At 35.9% G+C, this 19,959-nt stretch overlaps 1 protein-coding gene across 7 annotated transcripts in view; it reads left to right on the top strand.

Annotated features, from left to right (window-relative positions):
• Positions 1-19,959, top strand: part of ACTR3B (actin related protein 3B) — a 206,612-nt gene that overhangs the window by 169,095 nt on the left and 17,558 nt on the right. For all 7 annotated transcript variants that reach the window (XM_072652143.1, XM_072652142.1, XM_072652144.1 and 4 more), the window contains one exon: positions 4,452-4,544. In XM_072652143.1, coding sequence (XP_072508244.1) covers positions 4,452-4,544 — 93 coding nt within the window. The remainder of the gene's footprint in view (positions 1-4,451; positions 4,545-19,959) is intronic.

Raw genomic sequence — 19,959 nt, 5'->3', positions numbered from 1 at the left:
CTAGGCTAGGAATCAGGAAATCTGCATTGTCGTTCTGACCAGCACTTAATTGTATATTCCTAGGCAAGTCACTTTGCCATTCTGAGCCTCTTTCTTTTCATCTGCAAAATAAAGACTGTAATACTTACCTCATAGAATTGCTGGGAAGAAAGTGCTGAATAAACCTTAAAAGACTATAGAAATGCTATCTTAAAAACGAATATGTTACACATGCATCATAGTTTACAATTTACGGAATGCTTTCAGGTAGATTGTTTTGTGCGATCCTCAGCAGCCTTGTGAGATAGGCAGGGCAGGGCAGGTTTCACCAACAAAGTAATTTTCCTAGAGTGAAGTTCTGATCATGTCACCACCCTCTTCCTCCTCCTTCTCAAATACCATTGGCTCCCTATTACTTCCAGGATCAAAAATAGATTCCTCTGTTTGGCATTTAGAGGCAGGTTATGAAAACCTGGCCCCATCCTCCCTTTTGTAGTTTATTATACATTATTCCCTTCCATGTACTCTGCAATCCATCTAAACTAGCTTTCTTGCTGTTACTCACATATGATGACACTCCATTTCCTGTTTTCATGCCTTGGCATGGCTTGTCCTCCATGCCTGGAATGCTTTCCCTCCTCACTTCTGCCTCTTGGAATCACCGGTTTCCTTTAAGACTCAATTAAAACACCACATTGCTTGAGGTCTTTTCTGGGCCTCCCAGGAAGTCAGAGTGCCAGTGAGTAATTATTAAGTGTTTACTATATACCAGGTACTGTGCTAATGTCTGGGGATACAAAGAAAGGCACAAACAGTTCCTGCCCTCAAAGAGCATACATTCTAATGGGGAAACTATGTGGGAATCAATAAATACAGATAAGATAGAGAGTGGATAGAAGACCAGTCTGAGAGGGCAGAATGCCAGAAGCTGGGCTGACTAGAAAAGGCCTTCTGCAGAAAGGAGGATTTGAGCTGAATGTTGAGGGAAGCCAGAGAAACTAGAAAGGTGATGGGTAGAGCATTTTAGGCATAGAGGACAGACAAGTGCAGTGGAGACAGAAGATGTAGTGATGTGGTCAGGGAACTGCAAGGAAGCCAGCAATACTGAAGAGTAGATGACCTAATCATAAACTTTGAACATTTATCAATGACTCTTACAATTTTGACTCAGTCCCCTACATATCTTAGAAATGAGACTTTTGTCACAGAAATTTGCTACAAAGATTTTTCTCATTTTCTCATTTTTCTCACCTCTCATTTCTTCTAGTTTTAACTAGAAGGTATTAGTTTTCTTTGTTTAAAAGTTGTAATGTTTTATAGAATCAAAATTGTCCATTTTACCTTTTGTGATACTCTCTATTCTTGAGCTCTTCTCCATCCATATATTTGACTGGTAATTTCTTCCTGGATTCCCTGATTTGTTTAGTCAATGGGAATATAAATACAAAAGCAGAGACAACCTCTGCTATTAAGCAGCTTACATTTTAATAGGGGAGACAACACACATGAGAGAGCTGTAATCAGGGAGGGCCACTTTGGTTCTAAAAAATACAAGGATGGGGAGTGGGACTCTAGGAGATTAAATTTAGACACCCATCTAAGAACAAAGGCAAGGTTGATTTGATTTTGGTTCATGCTTCTGTAAGAGGGTAGTTTAAAGGGAGAGGCAGAGGCAAAGAGATGCAGTAGTAAGGTGGGTTGGCACAACTGGAGGAGATAACCAGTGAAGTAGGATGTGAAGTGAACCATGAATGAGGTTTGCCTCAAATAGTGGTCCAGAAGAGTTAGTTGCCCATCAGGACAGCAGGTGTCATAGCAGGAGTTCCTTTAGGGCATGGTAAAAAGGGCATTCCAACCACACGGAAATAGCTTATGTGAAGAGACAGGAGATGGAATGTTGTGTAGAAAGAACAGCAGTTCTGGCCAGTTGAGCTAGAATATATAGAATGCTTGACAGAGAATTGAATGCGAAAGAATAGTCTGGAGCCAGATTGTGAAGGGCCTTAAATGACAGTTTGTATTTAATCCAGAAGTAGTGGGGAGCCACTAAAGCTTTTAAGTAGGATGATGGTATGATCAGATAATGTGGTGTAGTGTAAAGAACATGGAATTAGAGGGGGACTTTGAGTCCCAACTTTGTCACTTACTACATGTGTGACCTTGACTAAATCACTTTACCTCTCTGGGCTTCAGTTTCCTCATTTTTAAATGAAGGGGTTAGAACGGATAGCTTTTAAATTGGTCTCTTCCTGTTTTATCATCCTGTGACTGTCGTTTTGGTAGCTGTGTGGAAAATGGATTAATTCAGGTAGAGATGGGAAGCTGGGGGCCAATTAGGAGACTATTACAATAGTTTAGGTGAAAACTAGAATGGTTGTGATGTGAGTAGGGAGATTTCAAAGACAGTAAGGAGGTGGCACTGGCAAGACTTGGTAGTGGTGTGATGATAGAGTCATGAAGTTTTGTAAAGAGTTGAAGATTACTCTTAGGTTGGGAACCTGGGTGACTAGAAAAATGATAGTGTTGACAGAAATAGGAAAGTTTGGAGGATGGTTGGGTTTAGGGGGAAAGATGAAGTTAAGTTTTGCACATATTGAGTTTGAGATACTTATAAGGCATCTAGTTGGTGATATCCAGAAGGCAGTTGTATATTCAGGAATGCAAATGAGGAGAAAGATAAAGATTGTATGAAGGTTTGGGAGTTAACTGCTTAAAAATGACAGTTTAATCCATGAGAGCTGATGAAATCACTGATAGATAATAAAGAGGAAAGAGAACAGGAATCAGGAAAAAACCCTGGGATGCAATCTATTTTGTTTTTGTCTTTGTGTCCCTAGGGTCCCTTCTTTAAACCTTACACAGTGGCTCAAACATAATAGGCCTTTAATAAAGCTCGTTGATTGATTGTTAAAATTCAGTTTTATTTTCAATTCCAAACTCTTTTCCACCCTCCATCTCATCTCCTACTTATTGAGAAGGCAAGAAATACAACATCCATCACACATATGAAGTCATGCAAAATGTATTTCTGCATTAGTCATGCTTGGGGAAAGGGAGGTATTGGAGGACAATAAAGAAAAAGAAAAAATGTTTCAAATTGCACTTTGAATCTATTAGTTTTCTATTTGGAGGTATATAGCATTTTCTATGCTATAATATAGCATCTTTTGCTATAATATAAATCTTTTGGAATTGGTCGTGGATTATTGTATTGACAAGAGTTGCTAAGTTTTCACATAGTGGATTATCCTCACAATGATACTGTTACTACTTAGATTGTTCTTTTAGTTCTGTTCATTTCATTTTGCATCAATTTATATAAATATTCCCTGATGTTTTGAAAACCATCCCCTTTATCATTTCTTATAGCACAATAGTATTCCATCACATTCATATACCATAACTTATTCAGCCATTCCCCATTTGTTGGGTATCTTCTCAGTTGCCAATTCTTTGCCACCCTCAAATACAGATGTTATAAATATTTTTGTATATATGAGTTCCTTTTCTTTGTCTTTGGTCTCTTTAGTTATAGATCTAGTAGTGATATTACTGGATCAAAAGGTATGCACACTTTCATGGCTTTTTGTACATAGTTCCATATTGCTTTTCAGAATGGTTGGACCTATACACAGCTCTGTCAATAATGGTGCATTAGCATACCTATATTTTCATCTTACCTCCAGCGTTTTTCATTTTCCTTCCCTGTTATCTTAGCCAGTTTGATAGGTGGTAATTCAGAGTTGTTTTAATTTGCATTTCTCTAATTATGTGTTTTAGATGATTTTTTTCTTCACAGTACTATTGTTGGTTTTGATTTCTTCCTCTGAAAACTTCCTGTTCATGTTCCTTGACCATTTATCAATTGGGGAATGGCTCAAAATTGTTGATTGATTGATTTCCATTTTACAGAGGCTGAGAGAGGTGACTTATCCGGGGACAGAAAGCTAGTACATTTCCGAGACAATATTTTGAACTTAAATCTTCTTGACTCCATTTCTAGCATTCTATTCTTTGCTACACACTACCTCTCTTGATAATACTAAAGATTTTCTATTTAAAAATACTTCTCTCTAAAAAAAAGTCCTTAGCCTCTTAACCTAGTTTTGCACCAGTCTTTCATTGGATGCAGTTTTAGTGATTGTTTCATAATATTAATATTCCACAAATGTTAGAAAATTGTTAGCTATTCAGGTTAGTTATATGTTTTAATTTCTCTTGTTATGGTGACTCATTACTTATTCATCCTTCCTTGTTTGTCTATCGTAATTCTTTACTAAAATCACACATTTTATCCTTTCAGGAAGTCAGCTTTTTATTTACACTGTTCCTATATAATTAGGCTTACTTTGATGTTTCATCCATTCCAGCTTCTTAATATAAATCATTGTGCAATACTTTTCTTGAGAATTTTTTTTGTTCTTTTCTCTTTTCTGAAGTAATGCATAATCTCTTATATTCGTTTTTTTTAGTTTGCTAATCCAGATTTCATGGAGTCCATTTCAGATGTAGTTGATGAAGTTATTCAGAACTGTCCCATTGATGTTCGTCGTCCACTGTATAAGGTAAAACCTACTTGCATAAGGTGTTTTTGTTTCAGTAGAAAATTTAAAGGTACAAATTATTAGAATTTTACATACATTTATAAATGCTGCATATCATTAGGACTGTTAAACTCATATACTACCTGATTACAATAATTAGCTTGTTTTAAGCCGAGGAGGTGATTTAATTGCTCCTGAGGTCCACATGTTTCCTTCTTCTTCAGTTTAGGGAGTTTATTTTAGGTAGAAAGTTCTACCATAATTGCTCTGAGCCCTAGGTAAGAAAATTCCAAATGGTTAGGCAGAGGTTGGGCTCTCCACCTAACTTTATAAATATTTCTATTTCTAGTTAAGCCTTGACCTTTTTGAGGTTGACTTTACTGGATATGTTTGGGAAACAAAATAGCATATTCTGTTGTAGTGTCTGTGAATAAATAGGCACTGGTAGAGGAGCTGAGTAAAAAGGCAACCTTTCAGAGGATTTCTCTTATCCTGGGTCTTTTGCTCTGACATACCATTAGAATGATGACTCGCCTTGATAGATTACTTATCTACCATAGCTCAGTCCTACCTTTGCTCTTTAGAAGTGTGCTGGAATGTCATGCTTGTGCCATCCTTTTGAATTCAGATCCATAGAATCTCTATATCTGGTTCTCCTGAGATAGCTTCTCTCTTTTATATAAAGTTCTCAGATATGACCAAATCTCTTGTACATAGGCTTTGATTGATTCAGTGAGCTGTATATGCCCTGTTCATACCCTGTTTTGTTTGACTGTTTCAGTCAAGAAGTATTTTTACCTGACAAGGTAATCATTAACTTTTTAAGTGTACTGATAATCAGTGGAATCACACCCTTATCATTAAAGAGTGTAATTTTTTTGGGGGGGGAGTGATATAATAATAATGATAACTAATATTTTATATAGTGCTTTAAGCATTTTATAAATATCTCTCAAGAACCCTTTTGAGGTAAGTATTATTAGCCTCATTTTATAGATGAGAAAATAGACTAGTAGGGATGAAGGGACTTGCCTTGGGGTACCCAGTTATCTTAATAGATAATTGCAGTGGATACAGTAGATAGTGACTTTTTCCATGAGCAATTTGTAGAAATCAGAGCAATAGAACAATCACCTAACACAGTTCTAACCTATAATATATCTTGGAAATATAAATATATATAAAATTCCTTTCCATTATATAGATAGAAATACTTCTTAGGAAGAATTTGAATTCCGGTCTTTCTGACTCAAACTCCAGCTCTCTCATCCATTTCACCACCTAGCTACCTGTTAAATTAAATGTAGTCAAAATGAAGAAGGACTTTAGTATTTGGAAACTATGTGCCACAGTAAATAAGGAACATTTTCTTCTAGTATTGTTTTGTCTGAAAAGCTTTATTTTAAATTGGATTATGACCATACACATGTAACTAAAAGCTAAAAAGTAATAATTAGGTTTTCTACAATTTCCATGTATATTCTAAATATTGACTTTTTGAACTTGTATTTTTTTAATGGTTTTATTAGCTTTTGCTTATATTAGAACTAGACAATAATTATTAGTTCCTGTATCCCTAATTTGAACTTTTGAGTAAGTCATAACTTTGTAGTGTTTTCTTCCTAAATTTCTTTCAGTATAGTACTTCTTCTAAAAATAAGAAGAAAATTAAGTCAATATTAATAGTCAAGTAAAATGAGTAAGTCATGACAGTCGAAAGTCAAAAGGGGGAAGAAAGTGTATCAGTAAGACAAATCGTTTTTAGCTATACTTCATGTTTAATGTTTGCTGGGGTAGACTTCATAGCTGTCTAATTTAAATTGAGATAATAAAGGTTTAACACATAATATGAGTTGTTCACTCCATACTAAAACTAAATGTCAGATCTTATAATTCTCTTGTTTAGCACTTAATTTTAACTATGCTTTCCAAGTAGTGACAAAAGGCAGTGGACAGAATTTGTGTCATGAAGTTGAAGAATATATCATTTTTTCAGTAGTATTCCAAAAGAAATGAAGTTGCCTGTCAACAATTAAATATTGATCATAAAGACATGCCTTTTCTCCTCATAACTTTTACTTTATTCACTGGAAAATGCCTTGTATTGCTTATAATATGGTTCCTTTAGTCCACTATTTGACAGTATGTACAGGTCATAAAATCATAGATTTGGAGCTGGAAGGGTCTTTACCTAGATTATCTAGTTCATAATCCTTATTTTACAGTTGAGGCAATTGAAGCCAGAAAGGTGAAGTAATTTATTCAGTCATAATTTTAAATGATGTTGTTGAACACCCAGTTATCTTAATACATAGTTTCAGTGGATATGGTAGACACTCTCTCTTCCCTTCAGGACTTTGTAGTAATCAAAGTGATAGAATAGTCATCTAACACAGTTCTAACCTGTATATGTCTTAGGAATATAAACATACATAAAATTCATTTACATTGTACAGAAAGAAATATTTAAGAACTGTTCTGGGGTGTGGAATAGCTGGAACTGAGAGGACAAAGTCTGAGGAAACTTCATGAAAAAGGTAAAATTTAAGCTGGGATTTGAAAGTAGGGTTGTTATTTGGTAGAAAGGATTAGAAGATGATTTTGAGCCAGAAGTGTACATATGATGGTAGGCCATTTGCCTTGTGTTAGGAGCAAGGTATAATAGGAAATAACAGGTAGCTAATGAAGAGTCATTTAGTAGAGTCTTGAATCATGTGACTGAGTTTAGATTTGATACAACAGAAATAACTCACAGTTGAACAACATTGTAGTATGAGATTGTTTCAGCTTTTGCGTTTATATACCCAGTGCTCGACAACATAGTAGGTACTTAATAAGTACTCGTTGATTGATTTGATTATTCTTTTTTTTTAAAATTTTTTTATTTATTTAACTTTTAACATTCATTTTCACAAAATTTTGGGTTCCAAATTTTCTCCCCTTTTGTCCTCTCCCCCCACCCCAAAACACCGAGCATTCTAATTGCCCCTATCACCAATCTGCTCTCTCTTCTATCCTCCCTCTCTGCCCTTGTCTCCATCTTCTCTTTTGTCCTGTAGGGCCAAATAACTTTCTATACCCCTTTACCTGTATTTCTTATTTCCTAGTAGCAAGAACAGTACTTGACAGTTGTTCCTAAAACTCTGAGTTCCAACTTCTCTTCCTCCCTCCCTCCCCACTCATCCGCTTTGGAAGGCAAGCAATTCAATATAGGCCATATCTGTGTAGTTTTGCAAATGACTTCCATAATAGTCGTGTTGTATAAGACTAACTATATTTCCCTGCATCCTATCCTGTCTCCCATTACTTCTATTCTGTCTTTTGATCCTGTCCCTCCCCATGAGTGTTGACCTCAAATTGCTCCTTCCTCCCATTGCCCTCCCTTCCATCATCCCCCCCACCCTGCTTATCCCCTTGTCCCCAACTTTCCTGTATTGTGAGATAGGTTTTCATACCAAAATGAGTGTGTATTTTATTCCTTCCTTTAGTGGAATGTGATGAGAGTAAACTTCATGTTTTTCTCTCACCTTCCCTCTTTTTCCCTCCACTAAAAAGTCTTTTGCTTGCCTCTTTTATGAGAGATAATTTGCCCCATTCCATTTCTCCCTTTCTCCTCCCAATATATCTCTCTCACTGCTTGATTTCATTTTTTTAAGATATGATCCCATCCTCTTCAATTCACTCTGTGCACTCTGTCTCTATGTGTGTGTACGTGTGCGTGTGCATGTGTGTGTGTGTGTAATCCCACCCAGTACCCAGATACTGAATAGTTTCAAGAGTTACAAATATTGTCTTTCCATGTAGGAATGTAAACAGTTCAACTTTAGTAAAGTCCCTTATGACTTCTCTTTGCTGTTTATCTTTTCATGCTTCTCTTCATTCTTGTGTTTGAAAGTGAAATTTTCTTTTCAGCTCTGGTCTTTTCATCAAGAATGCTTGAAAGTCCTCTATTTCATTGAAAGACCAATTTTTCCTCTGAAGTATTATACTCAGTTTTGCTGGGTAGGTGATTCTTGGTTTTAGTTCTAGTTCCTTTGACTTCTGGAATATCCTATTCCATGCCCTTCGATCCCTTAATGTAGAAGCTGCTAGATCTTGTGTTATCCTGATTGTATTTCCACAATACTGGGAAGTAGAGACCCCTGAGAGCCTAGCTAAGACAGTGGAACTGGAGGAACTGCTAAAAATCCTAAGCTATATGCCTTTTATGGAAGAGTGCAACAGAGAGGCTCACTCCAGCAGTAGAGTGCCATGCCCTGAAGCACCAGAGCCATCTGGCTCTGCTACAAAGCAGCCACTACAGCAAAGCAATTGGTCCAGTACAGACCCACACCTGTCACGGAACTTGTTGAATGAACATTGTCCCTAAGAACATTGAGACTGGCAGTGCCGAGGTCCTGACGAACCTTTTGGTTATGTGTGTTTCTAGTATCCCATTGCCAAGATGCTTGCTTTGTATCCACTGTCCTTTATAGTGTATTCCTTGGTGGATGAGTACCCTCTGAGTTTATGGTGTAATGTTGTATAATTATTGCTCTTGCTTTGCCTTTTGAGTAAATGCTTTTGTTAAGAGTTCATGAGTCATCTCAGAGATTTGTTAGTGGTAAACACAATGGTATCAATGGCTCAAGAGCTATGCCATTTACGAGGGTTACCCATAGATCACTGAGGGTAGTTGTAGCACCCAACCCTCCAGGAAGTCCTGGCTTTCTGGTATGAATGCAGGTTGGTGAAATGAGGAAGCCTCAAGAGGTATAAAGAGTAAAGGGGGCAGGGTACCCTCTCTACTTAGATTACCATAGATAAATTGCAGAAATCTGCTTAGAGCAGAGATTGAAATTGCTCTCTCAACTGTTTCATTATAGTGATAATGATGGTACCGTGTTGTCTATGGACTGTAGAAACTACTGGTGATCTACTTACTAAATCCAGGGATCTTGTTTTAGGCCTAATCCTTCTTGAACTTTCTTTTGCATTTAATTATTGATTCCCCCCCCCCCCCCCCTTGAACTTTTCTTGGACTTTTGGAAGTTTCTCCCTTGAACTTTTGTGGTGTTGTACCCTCCTAGATCTCCTCTCCTCTTCCTTATCATTTCTGTTTTTTTTCTCTTCCCAGTCTTCTGTTCTCAGACTTCTCCATACCTTTCTTGGTCACCTGACCCACTCCCACTGCATTAGCCATCACCAACATTTTTCTCTAGTCTTTTCGACTCTGTTATATACTTCCCACTGAAGTATCTCAATACCTCAGACTCTACATATTAAACTCATGATTTTCTAAATCTTGTTCTTCCTCTGTGTCTCTATATCTTTCTCAGTGGCACCATTGTCACCTCTGCCACCCAAGTTTGAAACCTTTATGTAATTTTTGACTCCTCCCCAACTCCCATATCTAACAAATTACTAAATCCTTTCTGCTCTATCTCTGCAGTATTTCTCTCCTTTGTTTCCTTTTTAGTAAAGTGCATTTTATTACACTTTAAGATGCATGAGTACCTTATTGCTTCAATGGTACTGGCCTTCTTAAGGTTTCATTTCCCAACTCTGTGCATTTCATTTCAATTTTCTGTGAATTCTTGATCTTATAAGTAATTGTGGAATGGTTATAATTATACTGAATGGAAGGTAGATGGCACTGTATATCTGCCAAACTAAGATGATTTGATTCCTTTAGAATGAAAACAAGATTGGAGTCGCTAATGTTAAACTGATATTTAATATTGTAACAATTATTGGAATTCTTTTTATCTTTAAGCATTTATACTTATTAGATATTAATTTCCATCATATTGATCAAATGCTTTTAAAAACTAAATTCAATAATAGTGGTAAATATAGCTCGCATTTTATTATTAGCTCCCGAATTTATTTTCTTTCCCCCACAATAATCCATCAGGTTCTGTGCAGTGCTTTTATTAGAAATGATTCTTATGGTACAAAAATAATCTCACTTAGTCTTTCAATTTCCCATTTGAAGTAGCTATTATTGGAATATCTATTTCCATTTTTACAAATGGAGAAAATGACATAGTGCATATTCACACAGTAAATCACTCTTTTAAGTCTTAAGCATGACCTGGTAGCATTGGTATGATGGGAAGAATACAGGTTTCATGGGAGATCTGAGTTTGAATTCTGTCTCTGATACTTATTAGCTTGAAGATATCATATAACCTCTATCTTGAGTTTTCTCATCTTTAAGAAATGGATAAATAATATATCTGGTACCCATCTCACATTCTTTTATGAGAATCAAAAGAGATAATATGTGTAAGGCACTTTGTAAACCATTAAGTACTCTATTTAGAACAACAGTAACATTGTTATTGTTCTGAGTTTCTAGTTCTTAAATTACCTCTAAGGACTTAATATATTGCATAGAATATCTGTTTCAGCAAATATATATTATGTGCCTTCTATGTGTGAAGCATTAGAGTATTTTTATTATTCCTTTGTTATTGGATTATTGGTTTGCATGAGATTACTTTTTATTAAATCAAATTAATCTTGTCTAAATTATAATTTATCCTTTCTGTATTGCTTTCTACTAATGCATAGAAATCATTATTAGGCAGATTTAAACTAGGACCCTGTTTAGTGGTCTTTATTAACAAAAATTCTCAAAGAATCTTGACAGAACACTTATCTATAATGTTCTAAGATGTTGGCAGTACATCAGTGAATTGATAACAATGACATCTTATATTTATATAACCTTTAAGAATACATGGAGGGAAAGAGTCAGGATTTAAATTGAAGCCTTTTAACTTCAAATCTAATGTTTTCTTCACTATAATAACTCATACATGCTTTAAAGTTTGCATATTTCTTTATATGTCAATTAATTTTATCCTCATGACAACTATGTGAGGTACTGTTGGTTTTTTTTTTTTAATAGATGAGCAAATTGAGTTGGGAGGGGTATATAAACATTTATTAAGTGTCTGTTATGTCCCAGGCACTGTGCTAAGCACTTCACAAATATTATCTTATTTTATTCTCATAACAACCCTGGGAGGTAGATGCTAGTATGATCCCTATTTCACAGATGAGGAAACTTAGGCCAAGTGACTTGCCCAGGGTTCTAGAGCTCATAAGTATCTTTGGCTGGATTTGAACTCAGTTCTTCTAGGCCCTGTACTCTATCCATGATGCCACCTAGTTTAAACTCTCAGAGAGGTTAAATGACTTGTCCAGGATTATACAACTAGGAAGAATGAATTAGGTTTTGGACTTACTTATGCCTGAGGTAGCATTCTAACCATGCAACACAAGGTTTGGATTCCTGTAGCTTTTCTGCCTTCTACTTTTTGCAAATTCTTGAACCAAATTGAAATGCTCAGATAATTTTTTTCACCTGTCCTTTTAAGTCTTATTTTCAAAACAGTGGTATGAACAGCAATGGTGGGACACTTGTGATTTCTGCTTCTGAGGAGGCTAAATCTGGTGGATAGTTTGAACTTTGGAATTCTGAACTGTAGTGTGTTAAGTGTCTACACTGAGTCTGGCACCAATAGTGTGAGTTGTGACAATAGGCGGCTGTTAGGCTGTCTGAGTAGGAGTGAATTGACACAGTTTGGAAATGGTACCAGCTAAAGCTTCTTTGCTGATCAGGAGTGGAATCAGGCCCATGGATTGCTTGGGCAAGATAAGGAGACCCAGTCTATAAAAGGTATGCCACTGCTCACTTCATCAGTAAGCATTTTCCTCTTAGTTCAGTCTCCTATTAGTCTGCTTCCCCTTCAGTTTTCTTTTGTTCCTCCCTCTCCCCCCCTTTTTTCTTGCCTTAGTTTCTTCAATCCAGCTAAGAGAATGTCTATTTCCCCCATTAGGTCCTATATTTACTTAATGCTGACTTCTGTCTTTTCTTGAACAGAGTTTAAATTGTTTTATGCTTCTCAACTGATTTTAACTATCTTTCTCTTCAAAGATTATTTCCCTAATTTTCTACCTTTTAGCGCTTGAGGGGACCTTGGAAATCATCTGGTCATGTAGGGAGTAAGGGGAAGAGCTAGAGTTTGAAACCAGCTTTTTTGACTCTAAATACAATTCTCTTCATGCAGTCTCTTGCTGCTTCTAGTTAGTTATAAAGGTATATAGAAATGTTTGAGGGTTTTGTCAGAACCAAAAAGCCAGTTTCTTATCTTACTCTGTCCTTTCATTCCTGGCCATGAGCTTTCCCTTTGAATTTTCTTGTTGGTGGGGAGAAGGCAACATAAGGGATCAAAAATTTGACAGCTTTACTTTGTCTACATTGCCATCTTCCTGTGTTAGACTATAACCCTTAGAATTTAGGAATTATGCTCTTTAAATGATATGTATTTTGATACTATTATAGTGCCATCTATATACCTTTAAAGTTGGTAATAGAACCTTGTTCTCTTGAGTTACAGTTAGGCATATTCAATAATCTGTTAAATTTTTTTCTCTCTTTTTCCTATTTAGAAACTTATTTGTGATCTATATATGTCAGGTAACTGAGAAGAGATCAAAGGAGCTTATATTTCTGTCATTCTGTATTTTTCAGTTCATTAAATCTGTTAATCAGTAAACATTTATTAAGTCAGTCAGTCAGTAAACATTTATTTAATGTCTACTACTTGGCTTGGAACTGCTAAATACTGGAGATATAAAAAAAGGCAGAAGACAGTCCCTGCTCTCAAGGAACCCTCAGTCTAATGGGGAGACTGCATACACATAATTATGAACAAACAAGTTATCTATGAGATAAATTGATATTCAAAAAAGGGAAGGCACTAAGAGTGGGACTAGGAAAGACTGTGTAGAAGGTAGAATTTTAGCTGGGACTTGAAAGAAGCCAGGGAAGCCAGGAAGCAGGTACTATTCTAAGCCCTGGGATAGAGAGAAAGGCAAAAATAATCCCTGTCCTCAAGGAGCTTGCATACTAATGGGAGAGATAAACATGTAAGTTAACAGGTACATATACAGTAGAGTACGTAGAAGGTCATCTGAGAGGGGAATGCAAAAGTGACTAGGGGGATTAGGAAGGCCTCCTGCAATTTAATTGTGTAGTGAGGGAGCCACTGATGTCAAGAAGCAGAGATGAGAACGAAGAGCATTCCAGGAACAATGGATAGGCAGGACAAAGGTAGGAAAAGGCGAGAGAGAGAGTTCTGTGTTTGAGGAACAGCAGCAAGGCTGGTTTCATTAGATTATAGAGTCTGGAGAGGAGCACAGTGTGAGAATAATAAAAAGGGAAGTCTGCTGTATGAAGGTGATATGCTATATGCTGTTATAATCATACCTTTGAAATGTAGTTAAATTTAATCATCATTTCTTGAGCACCTTCTCTATGCTAGAAGTTGTGGTACATAACATAAATAAGACATGCCCTCATGAAGTTTACCATTCATTAGAAGGGGAGAGCTGTGATTCCCTCAGTAGGCATATATTGCTAAAGTCGTCAAGATATTTTCTGTGAGAACAAAGTGAGTATCCATCATTTGAGGAAATAATGAAAAACTTTTGAATGTAATGGTGTAGTATTAGGCAGTAAGAAATGATACATATAAGGAATTCAGAGAAATGTTAGAGGGTTTGTGTGAACTGCTGAAGAATGAAATAATCAGAACTCATTAAAAACAATATATACACAATCACTACAGCAGTGCAAATGAAAAGATCGTTAAGAGAAAATTGAAACAGTCAATTAAGATTGTAGAAAACAGCGAGTCAGCAAGCATTTATTAACTGCTTACTGTGTGCCAAGAACTGTGCGAAGTGCTAGGGATACAAAAAAAGGCAGAGTCCCTTTCAAGGAGCTCACAGTCTAGTGAGAGAGGCAACAGGCAAACAGCACGTACAAGCAGTATATATACAGGATAAACTGGAAATAATCAAAGAGGTAGGCACTGGAACCAAGAAGGATCACGAAAAGCTTCCAGTAGGGGTGAGACTTGAGGGAAGCCAGGAGGCAAAGATGTCTAAGAGCAGCTGGGTGGTATAGTAGAAAGAGCTTTGGGTCTGGAATCAGGGAGACTCGAGGTCAAATATGACCGTAGACACTTAGTAGCTATATGACCTTGGGCAAATCACTTAGCCTCTGTTTGTCTCAGTGTCCTTATCTGTGAGATGGTGAGAATAATAACGTCTACCTCCTGGCTTGTAATTCTCAAATGAGATAATATTTGTAGAGTGCTTAGCTCAGTACCTAGTGCACAGTGGGAACTATGTAAATGCTTTATTATTATTATTATTATTATTATTATTATATGACGAGGGAGAGTATTCTCCCAGTGTGATGAGCCAGTGAAAAAGCATGAAGTGGGAAGATGGGGTATCTTGCTTGAGGAGCAACACGGAGGTTAGTGTCATTGGATCATAGGGTATGTAGAAGTGAATAAGGCATAAGAAGACTGGTGGGAGGAAGGGGACAGGTAAAAAATGGTTTTGAAAGCCATGAAAAGAGGTGTTGTGATTAGACCTGTACTTTAGGAAGATCTCTGATAGTTGAATGGAGGATAGACTGGAGAAGAGATTCTGGTAGGGAGACCAACCAGCAGGTAATTGCAGTAGTCCAGCCATGAGGTGAATAGGGCCAATACCAGGGCATTGGCACTTCTCTCAGAGAAGAGAAGTAGGCATATTTGAGAGACTGTCATAAAAGTAAGACTGTCAGGCCTTGGCAGCAGATTGGATATTGATGTTGAGAAAGTGAGGAGTTGAAGATGACACCTTGATTGTGAGACTAGGTGACTGGGAGAATAATGGTACCCTCAGCAGTACTAGGAAAAGAGGAGAGTTTTGAGAGGAAAAATAGAGTTCAGTTTTGCACAGACTGAGATTAAGATATCTGTGTGGTATCCAGGTGATATATTCTCTAGGCAATTGAAGATGTGATACTGGAGGTCACCAAGAGAGATTTGGACTGGATAAATAGATTTGAGAATCATCAGCATAGAAAAGATAATTGAATCTATGGAGGCTGATAAGAGAGAGAAGAAAAGAGAGCCCAAATAAGGAAATATACCTCCTTTCAGCTGAAAATAAGAGGACCAATAGGATAGAATATTTTATATGTTGTCGGATATAGTTTCTATGTTAGATCTTTTTGCTAAATGGTTTTTCTTTGTCACAAGGAAGGATTCACTTTGTAGGAAAAGGTTAAGATAAGGACAGGACATGTGGTTTCACTGATACAGGGAACTCCTGGATTTAGAAATTCTCTTTACCAATGCAGGTCAGCAGTTGCCTAGAGCAGTGCTTCTTAAAGCATATAATTCTTTCTCTGTTTCTTTATATTCTAAATATTTTTAATTTGTTATAATAAAATATACCATTTGGTCATGACACCGTCACATAACTGAATGTGGGGGTCACGAAAAATTTGACACTAAAAGGTTTCTGAACATGCAACAACCAAAAATTAATTCAGAATCAAACATGAATTGAATCTGAGGTGTTTCTGGAAGTGCTTGCTTGTGTTGCATTGCACAACTTCACTGCAGCCTTGGTTCTGAACATATACAACATGTGCACCAAAGTGCATGCCATCATGCCACTCAACACCAATGAATGCTGCATGAAACACCTTGGCTTGGATTCGAGACTATTGTATATTATGAATTGTGGTATTTTTGCTGTACGGACGGAATCATTAAATGAATTTTGGTTTGGGATTAGGATAGAATATCCAATAATTTCTGAAATGGCCCTAAACATACTTCTGCCATTTTGTACTACATATTTATGAGAAGCAGTGTTCTTAGCATTGATTATGATAGAATCAAAATATCAATCAATTTTGAAAAACGTTGAAGATACTCTGTCCTGCAGTTTCAGATATTCTGCCAAGATTTAATTCTTCATGTAAAAATTAACAAGCATGTCCATCTCATTAGTATGCAAATTTGCTTTCATCTTTAATAAATGGTAAAATTATATATATACCAAAGAATTGTTTTAAAATAAATTTCTTTATGATTTATTATCAGTAAATGTTTGATTTGTATGGTGTCGTGTAAAAATCTCTTGGGTGAAAAGAGGTTGCAAGTGGATCAGTTAAGTGTTCTGCCTCTGTTCATATGGGTAGTATTTATTTAAGGCAAAACTTGATCTCAGATCTTCCTTATTCTGAGACCATCTTACTTTCCATTATGCTCTCTTGAGGGATAACTGTGATGTAAAGTCAAAAGGCATCAATAAAACCCATTTAAACAATAAGTACTTTCCCATGTATTATCTCATTTTATAAAATAATCCTATGGAGGGTGGAAGAAGTATGTTCTTATTTTCACAAATGAAGAGAGCAAGACTCAGATGTTGTGACTTGTCCAAGAGATAGACTCCTGTTCTTTTTTATAGTTTTTTTAAAAGAGCATATTAGTTTTACTAAAACAATAATGTAAGCTACTTGTTTTCTCTAAAAAATTATTTTCTTGCATACTTTTTTGAAATTTGTTATTGATGTTATATATACACATAGTGTTGGTTTCGATTTTTGCCTTCAGTCTACGTTACCTCATGTAATTCTTTCTCTGTTTCTTTACATTCTAAATATTTTTAATTTGTTGTAATAAAATATACCATTTCGTTGATAAATCAGCATTTATTTAGCTATTGTGCAATTATTAAGCATTTACTATGGGCAAAGAACTGTAGACATAAATGGAAATATGATGAATGTTCTGACTCTCCAGGAGCTCACACTCTAATGGCACACAAGTTAAATGGAAAAGTCCCATGGTCTGTTAAGTGCAGCAGCAAAGCAGATAGCATCTTTTAAAAAATTGTTTCTACCGATAAAATCATATCTATTTCTGATATTAAATAATTTGATTTAATTATTTTTTATTTATTTTTAATACATAGTTAATATTTATTTTATATATTATTATGTATTTAATTTAATTAATATTTATTATTTATATATTATTATAGTATTTAATACATATTAGTATATTATTACATAATTATATATTATATTGTGTATATAATATATATTTAATATATAGTTATAGAATAATATGTAATTATTATTTAATTATTATTAATAATTAATGATTAAATCATTGCTTTGGTGTCAAGATTTTCTTGTGTGTGTGTGTGTGTGTGTGTGTGTGTGTGTGTCTGTCTGTCTGTCTGTCTGTCTGTCTTCAGTAGCTATAGTTGCTTGAAGAGGTGGGGACTTAAGCACCTGTAGCTGTAGCTACCAGGTCATATCTCCCATAGGGCTTGCCACTCTAATGGTGGACAATGGACCGGAGGCAGATCTTGTGGTATGGAGAGCACTGTTCTTCCCAGAGCTTTTGGGTTTAGTTTGTCTTCATTGAGCAATTTGAAGATGTTGTTGGCTACTGTAAAATTTCTGTGGAGCTTTGAATAGCATCACATGCTTATAATTTCTCTGGCTGACCTTCTGCTTAAGTGATAATAAAATTGAACTAATGAGGTTATAAACTTATAGTTGTTTCATATGGGAGCTAGAAAGTTTTGTTGTATTCTATAACTACTGCTTACTTTCTTTGCTTTGACCAGTTCTCTTACATATAAGTGGCTTTTCATCACAAGGTTAACTGGCAACAGGTTCTGTCCTGTCCTGTCCTAAAACCTTAAACCTACTGCACTCTGAAACTGGGAATCCCCTGGGCCCCTGCCTAAGGGCTCCTCTGGACCCTCCTAGCTTTGGAGGAATTATCAATAGTAACTGTTGCTGGTTTCCATTCAGCCTGATGTCTTTCTTTTTCTTGACCTCATTAAAGGGGCCATGCCCTGGCTGCTTCTTAAACCGGCCTATTTAGAGAATGGGCATTGCCTCTCCCTAATTTACTACCTGCAGAGACCTTGGTCTGAGGGGCCCAAGGTCTCCCAGTGCATCCTGGGCCATCTCCAGTCATCCTGATGAATATCTGGTCTCTGGATTCAGATGACTCTGGAGGAGAAGTGAGGCTGGTGACCGGCACAGCCCTCCCTCACTCAAAACAAAGTCAAACGCAAGTCATGTCATCATTTCTCTGATGGCATGGTCATCTTCGGCAACTAAGGACGAACACAACTGGAAACAGGTTTCAGAGACAGAATAAATCAATACAAATCAAACAGCTGTAAAATGTAAGCTGCATTGATGGTAAGTCATTAGTATTATCACTTTCATGAAAAATAGCCAATATTTTTCATCAAAGTGTTGAAAAGTACAATTATACCCTGTTGAAATATCCATTGCGAGATGGACCTGAACAATTTCTGTAGCAACAAATCTCAAAGTTGATTTTAACAACCTTTTTATTTCATTCCTGTACTTCTCAGAGATGTCAGTGATGTCAAATTGTGTGGGGATTTCCGGTCATGACAATCTGAGAGGACTTCATTCATGATTTCAAGATCAAATTGAAAATAAAAATATCCATACATGAAATAGTAATGTTCATATTCATTATCTATGATCACTTCAGTAAAAATACTACTTTATTTAGTCCTTTGTAACTTTAAGGCACTTTCACATATATTATTTTAAAATTTCATAATGGAGTTTATATAAAATTCGTGGTTTTGAGTAGTATACTATTGCGGTTTGAGTTTACTTTTTGATATTCTTCTGATTTAAGTGAAGAATTTTTTTTATTTTCAGGGTTTGTATTTGGTTTTAATTTGATGTGACAATTGAGTCTGTATTTAATGTCTTTTAATGAATTGGATGAATCTCTGATTATGTAATTGCTCACTCGTAAAATAAATGCTTTCTGGCAAAATGTTTTACTGATTAAATAATTATTTGAATGTTACTAGATTTCAATTCAGAATCTTCAATAGATTTGTTAGAGGATTAACATTGGGTATTGGGAGAATATTTTTTAATAGGACTACTGATGAAATTCAGTACTATGATGTGAAAAATTTACTGATTGTACAGATTTTATGTGATGGAAAATCACTTTGCTTACTGTTGAAATTAAATTACTTTTAGAATAAAGTACATTGGGATTTTGCCCTCATTTTTTCATGATATATATTCTGAGTGTTTTCAGACTTAGAAATAAAGGAGCTTTGTCTTCTGCATACTTGAAAATAATCAGTTAAGTAGGCATTTATTGCAGAAAGAGATATAAAAGAAATAGGACAGATAGGTCCCATTCTTTAAGGTCATTGTTTCATTGTGAATGAAATCAGTTTTTTGTAGGGTTCCATTTAGATGATGTTCTACTATATTGTTTTAATTCTGGTTCATTGGTCTTAGGAAATAAATTTCTTTTATTAAAACTGGACCTGTGAATGATTTGGGTGGGGGACATAAGTTGTTTAGCGTAGGAATCCTTTTCCCAGTTAGTAAAATGAGCTAAATCTGTGATTTAGAAGGAGAAGGAACCTTAAAGGTAATCTAGTTCAACCTCATTTTACAGGTGAAGAAATGGAGGCCCAGAGAGTCTTAGGTAACTTGCCAGAGATCATCTGCGTGGTGACAGAACTAGTGTTGGAACCC

This window comes from Notamacropus eugenii, chromosome 3 (genome assembly GCF_028372415.1).
Source record: "Notamacropus eugenii isolate mMacEug1 chromosome 3, mMacEug1.pri_v2, whole genome shotgun sequence".
NCBI classification, from domain to species: Eukaryota; Metazoa; Chordata; class Mammalia; order Diprotodontia; family Macropodidae; genus Notamacropus; species Notamacropus eugenii.
Note: the sequence above shows the minus strand (reverse complement) of the source record. Positions and strands in the feature narration are given on the sequence as shown.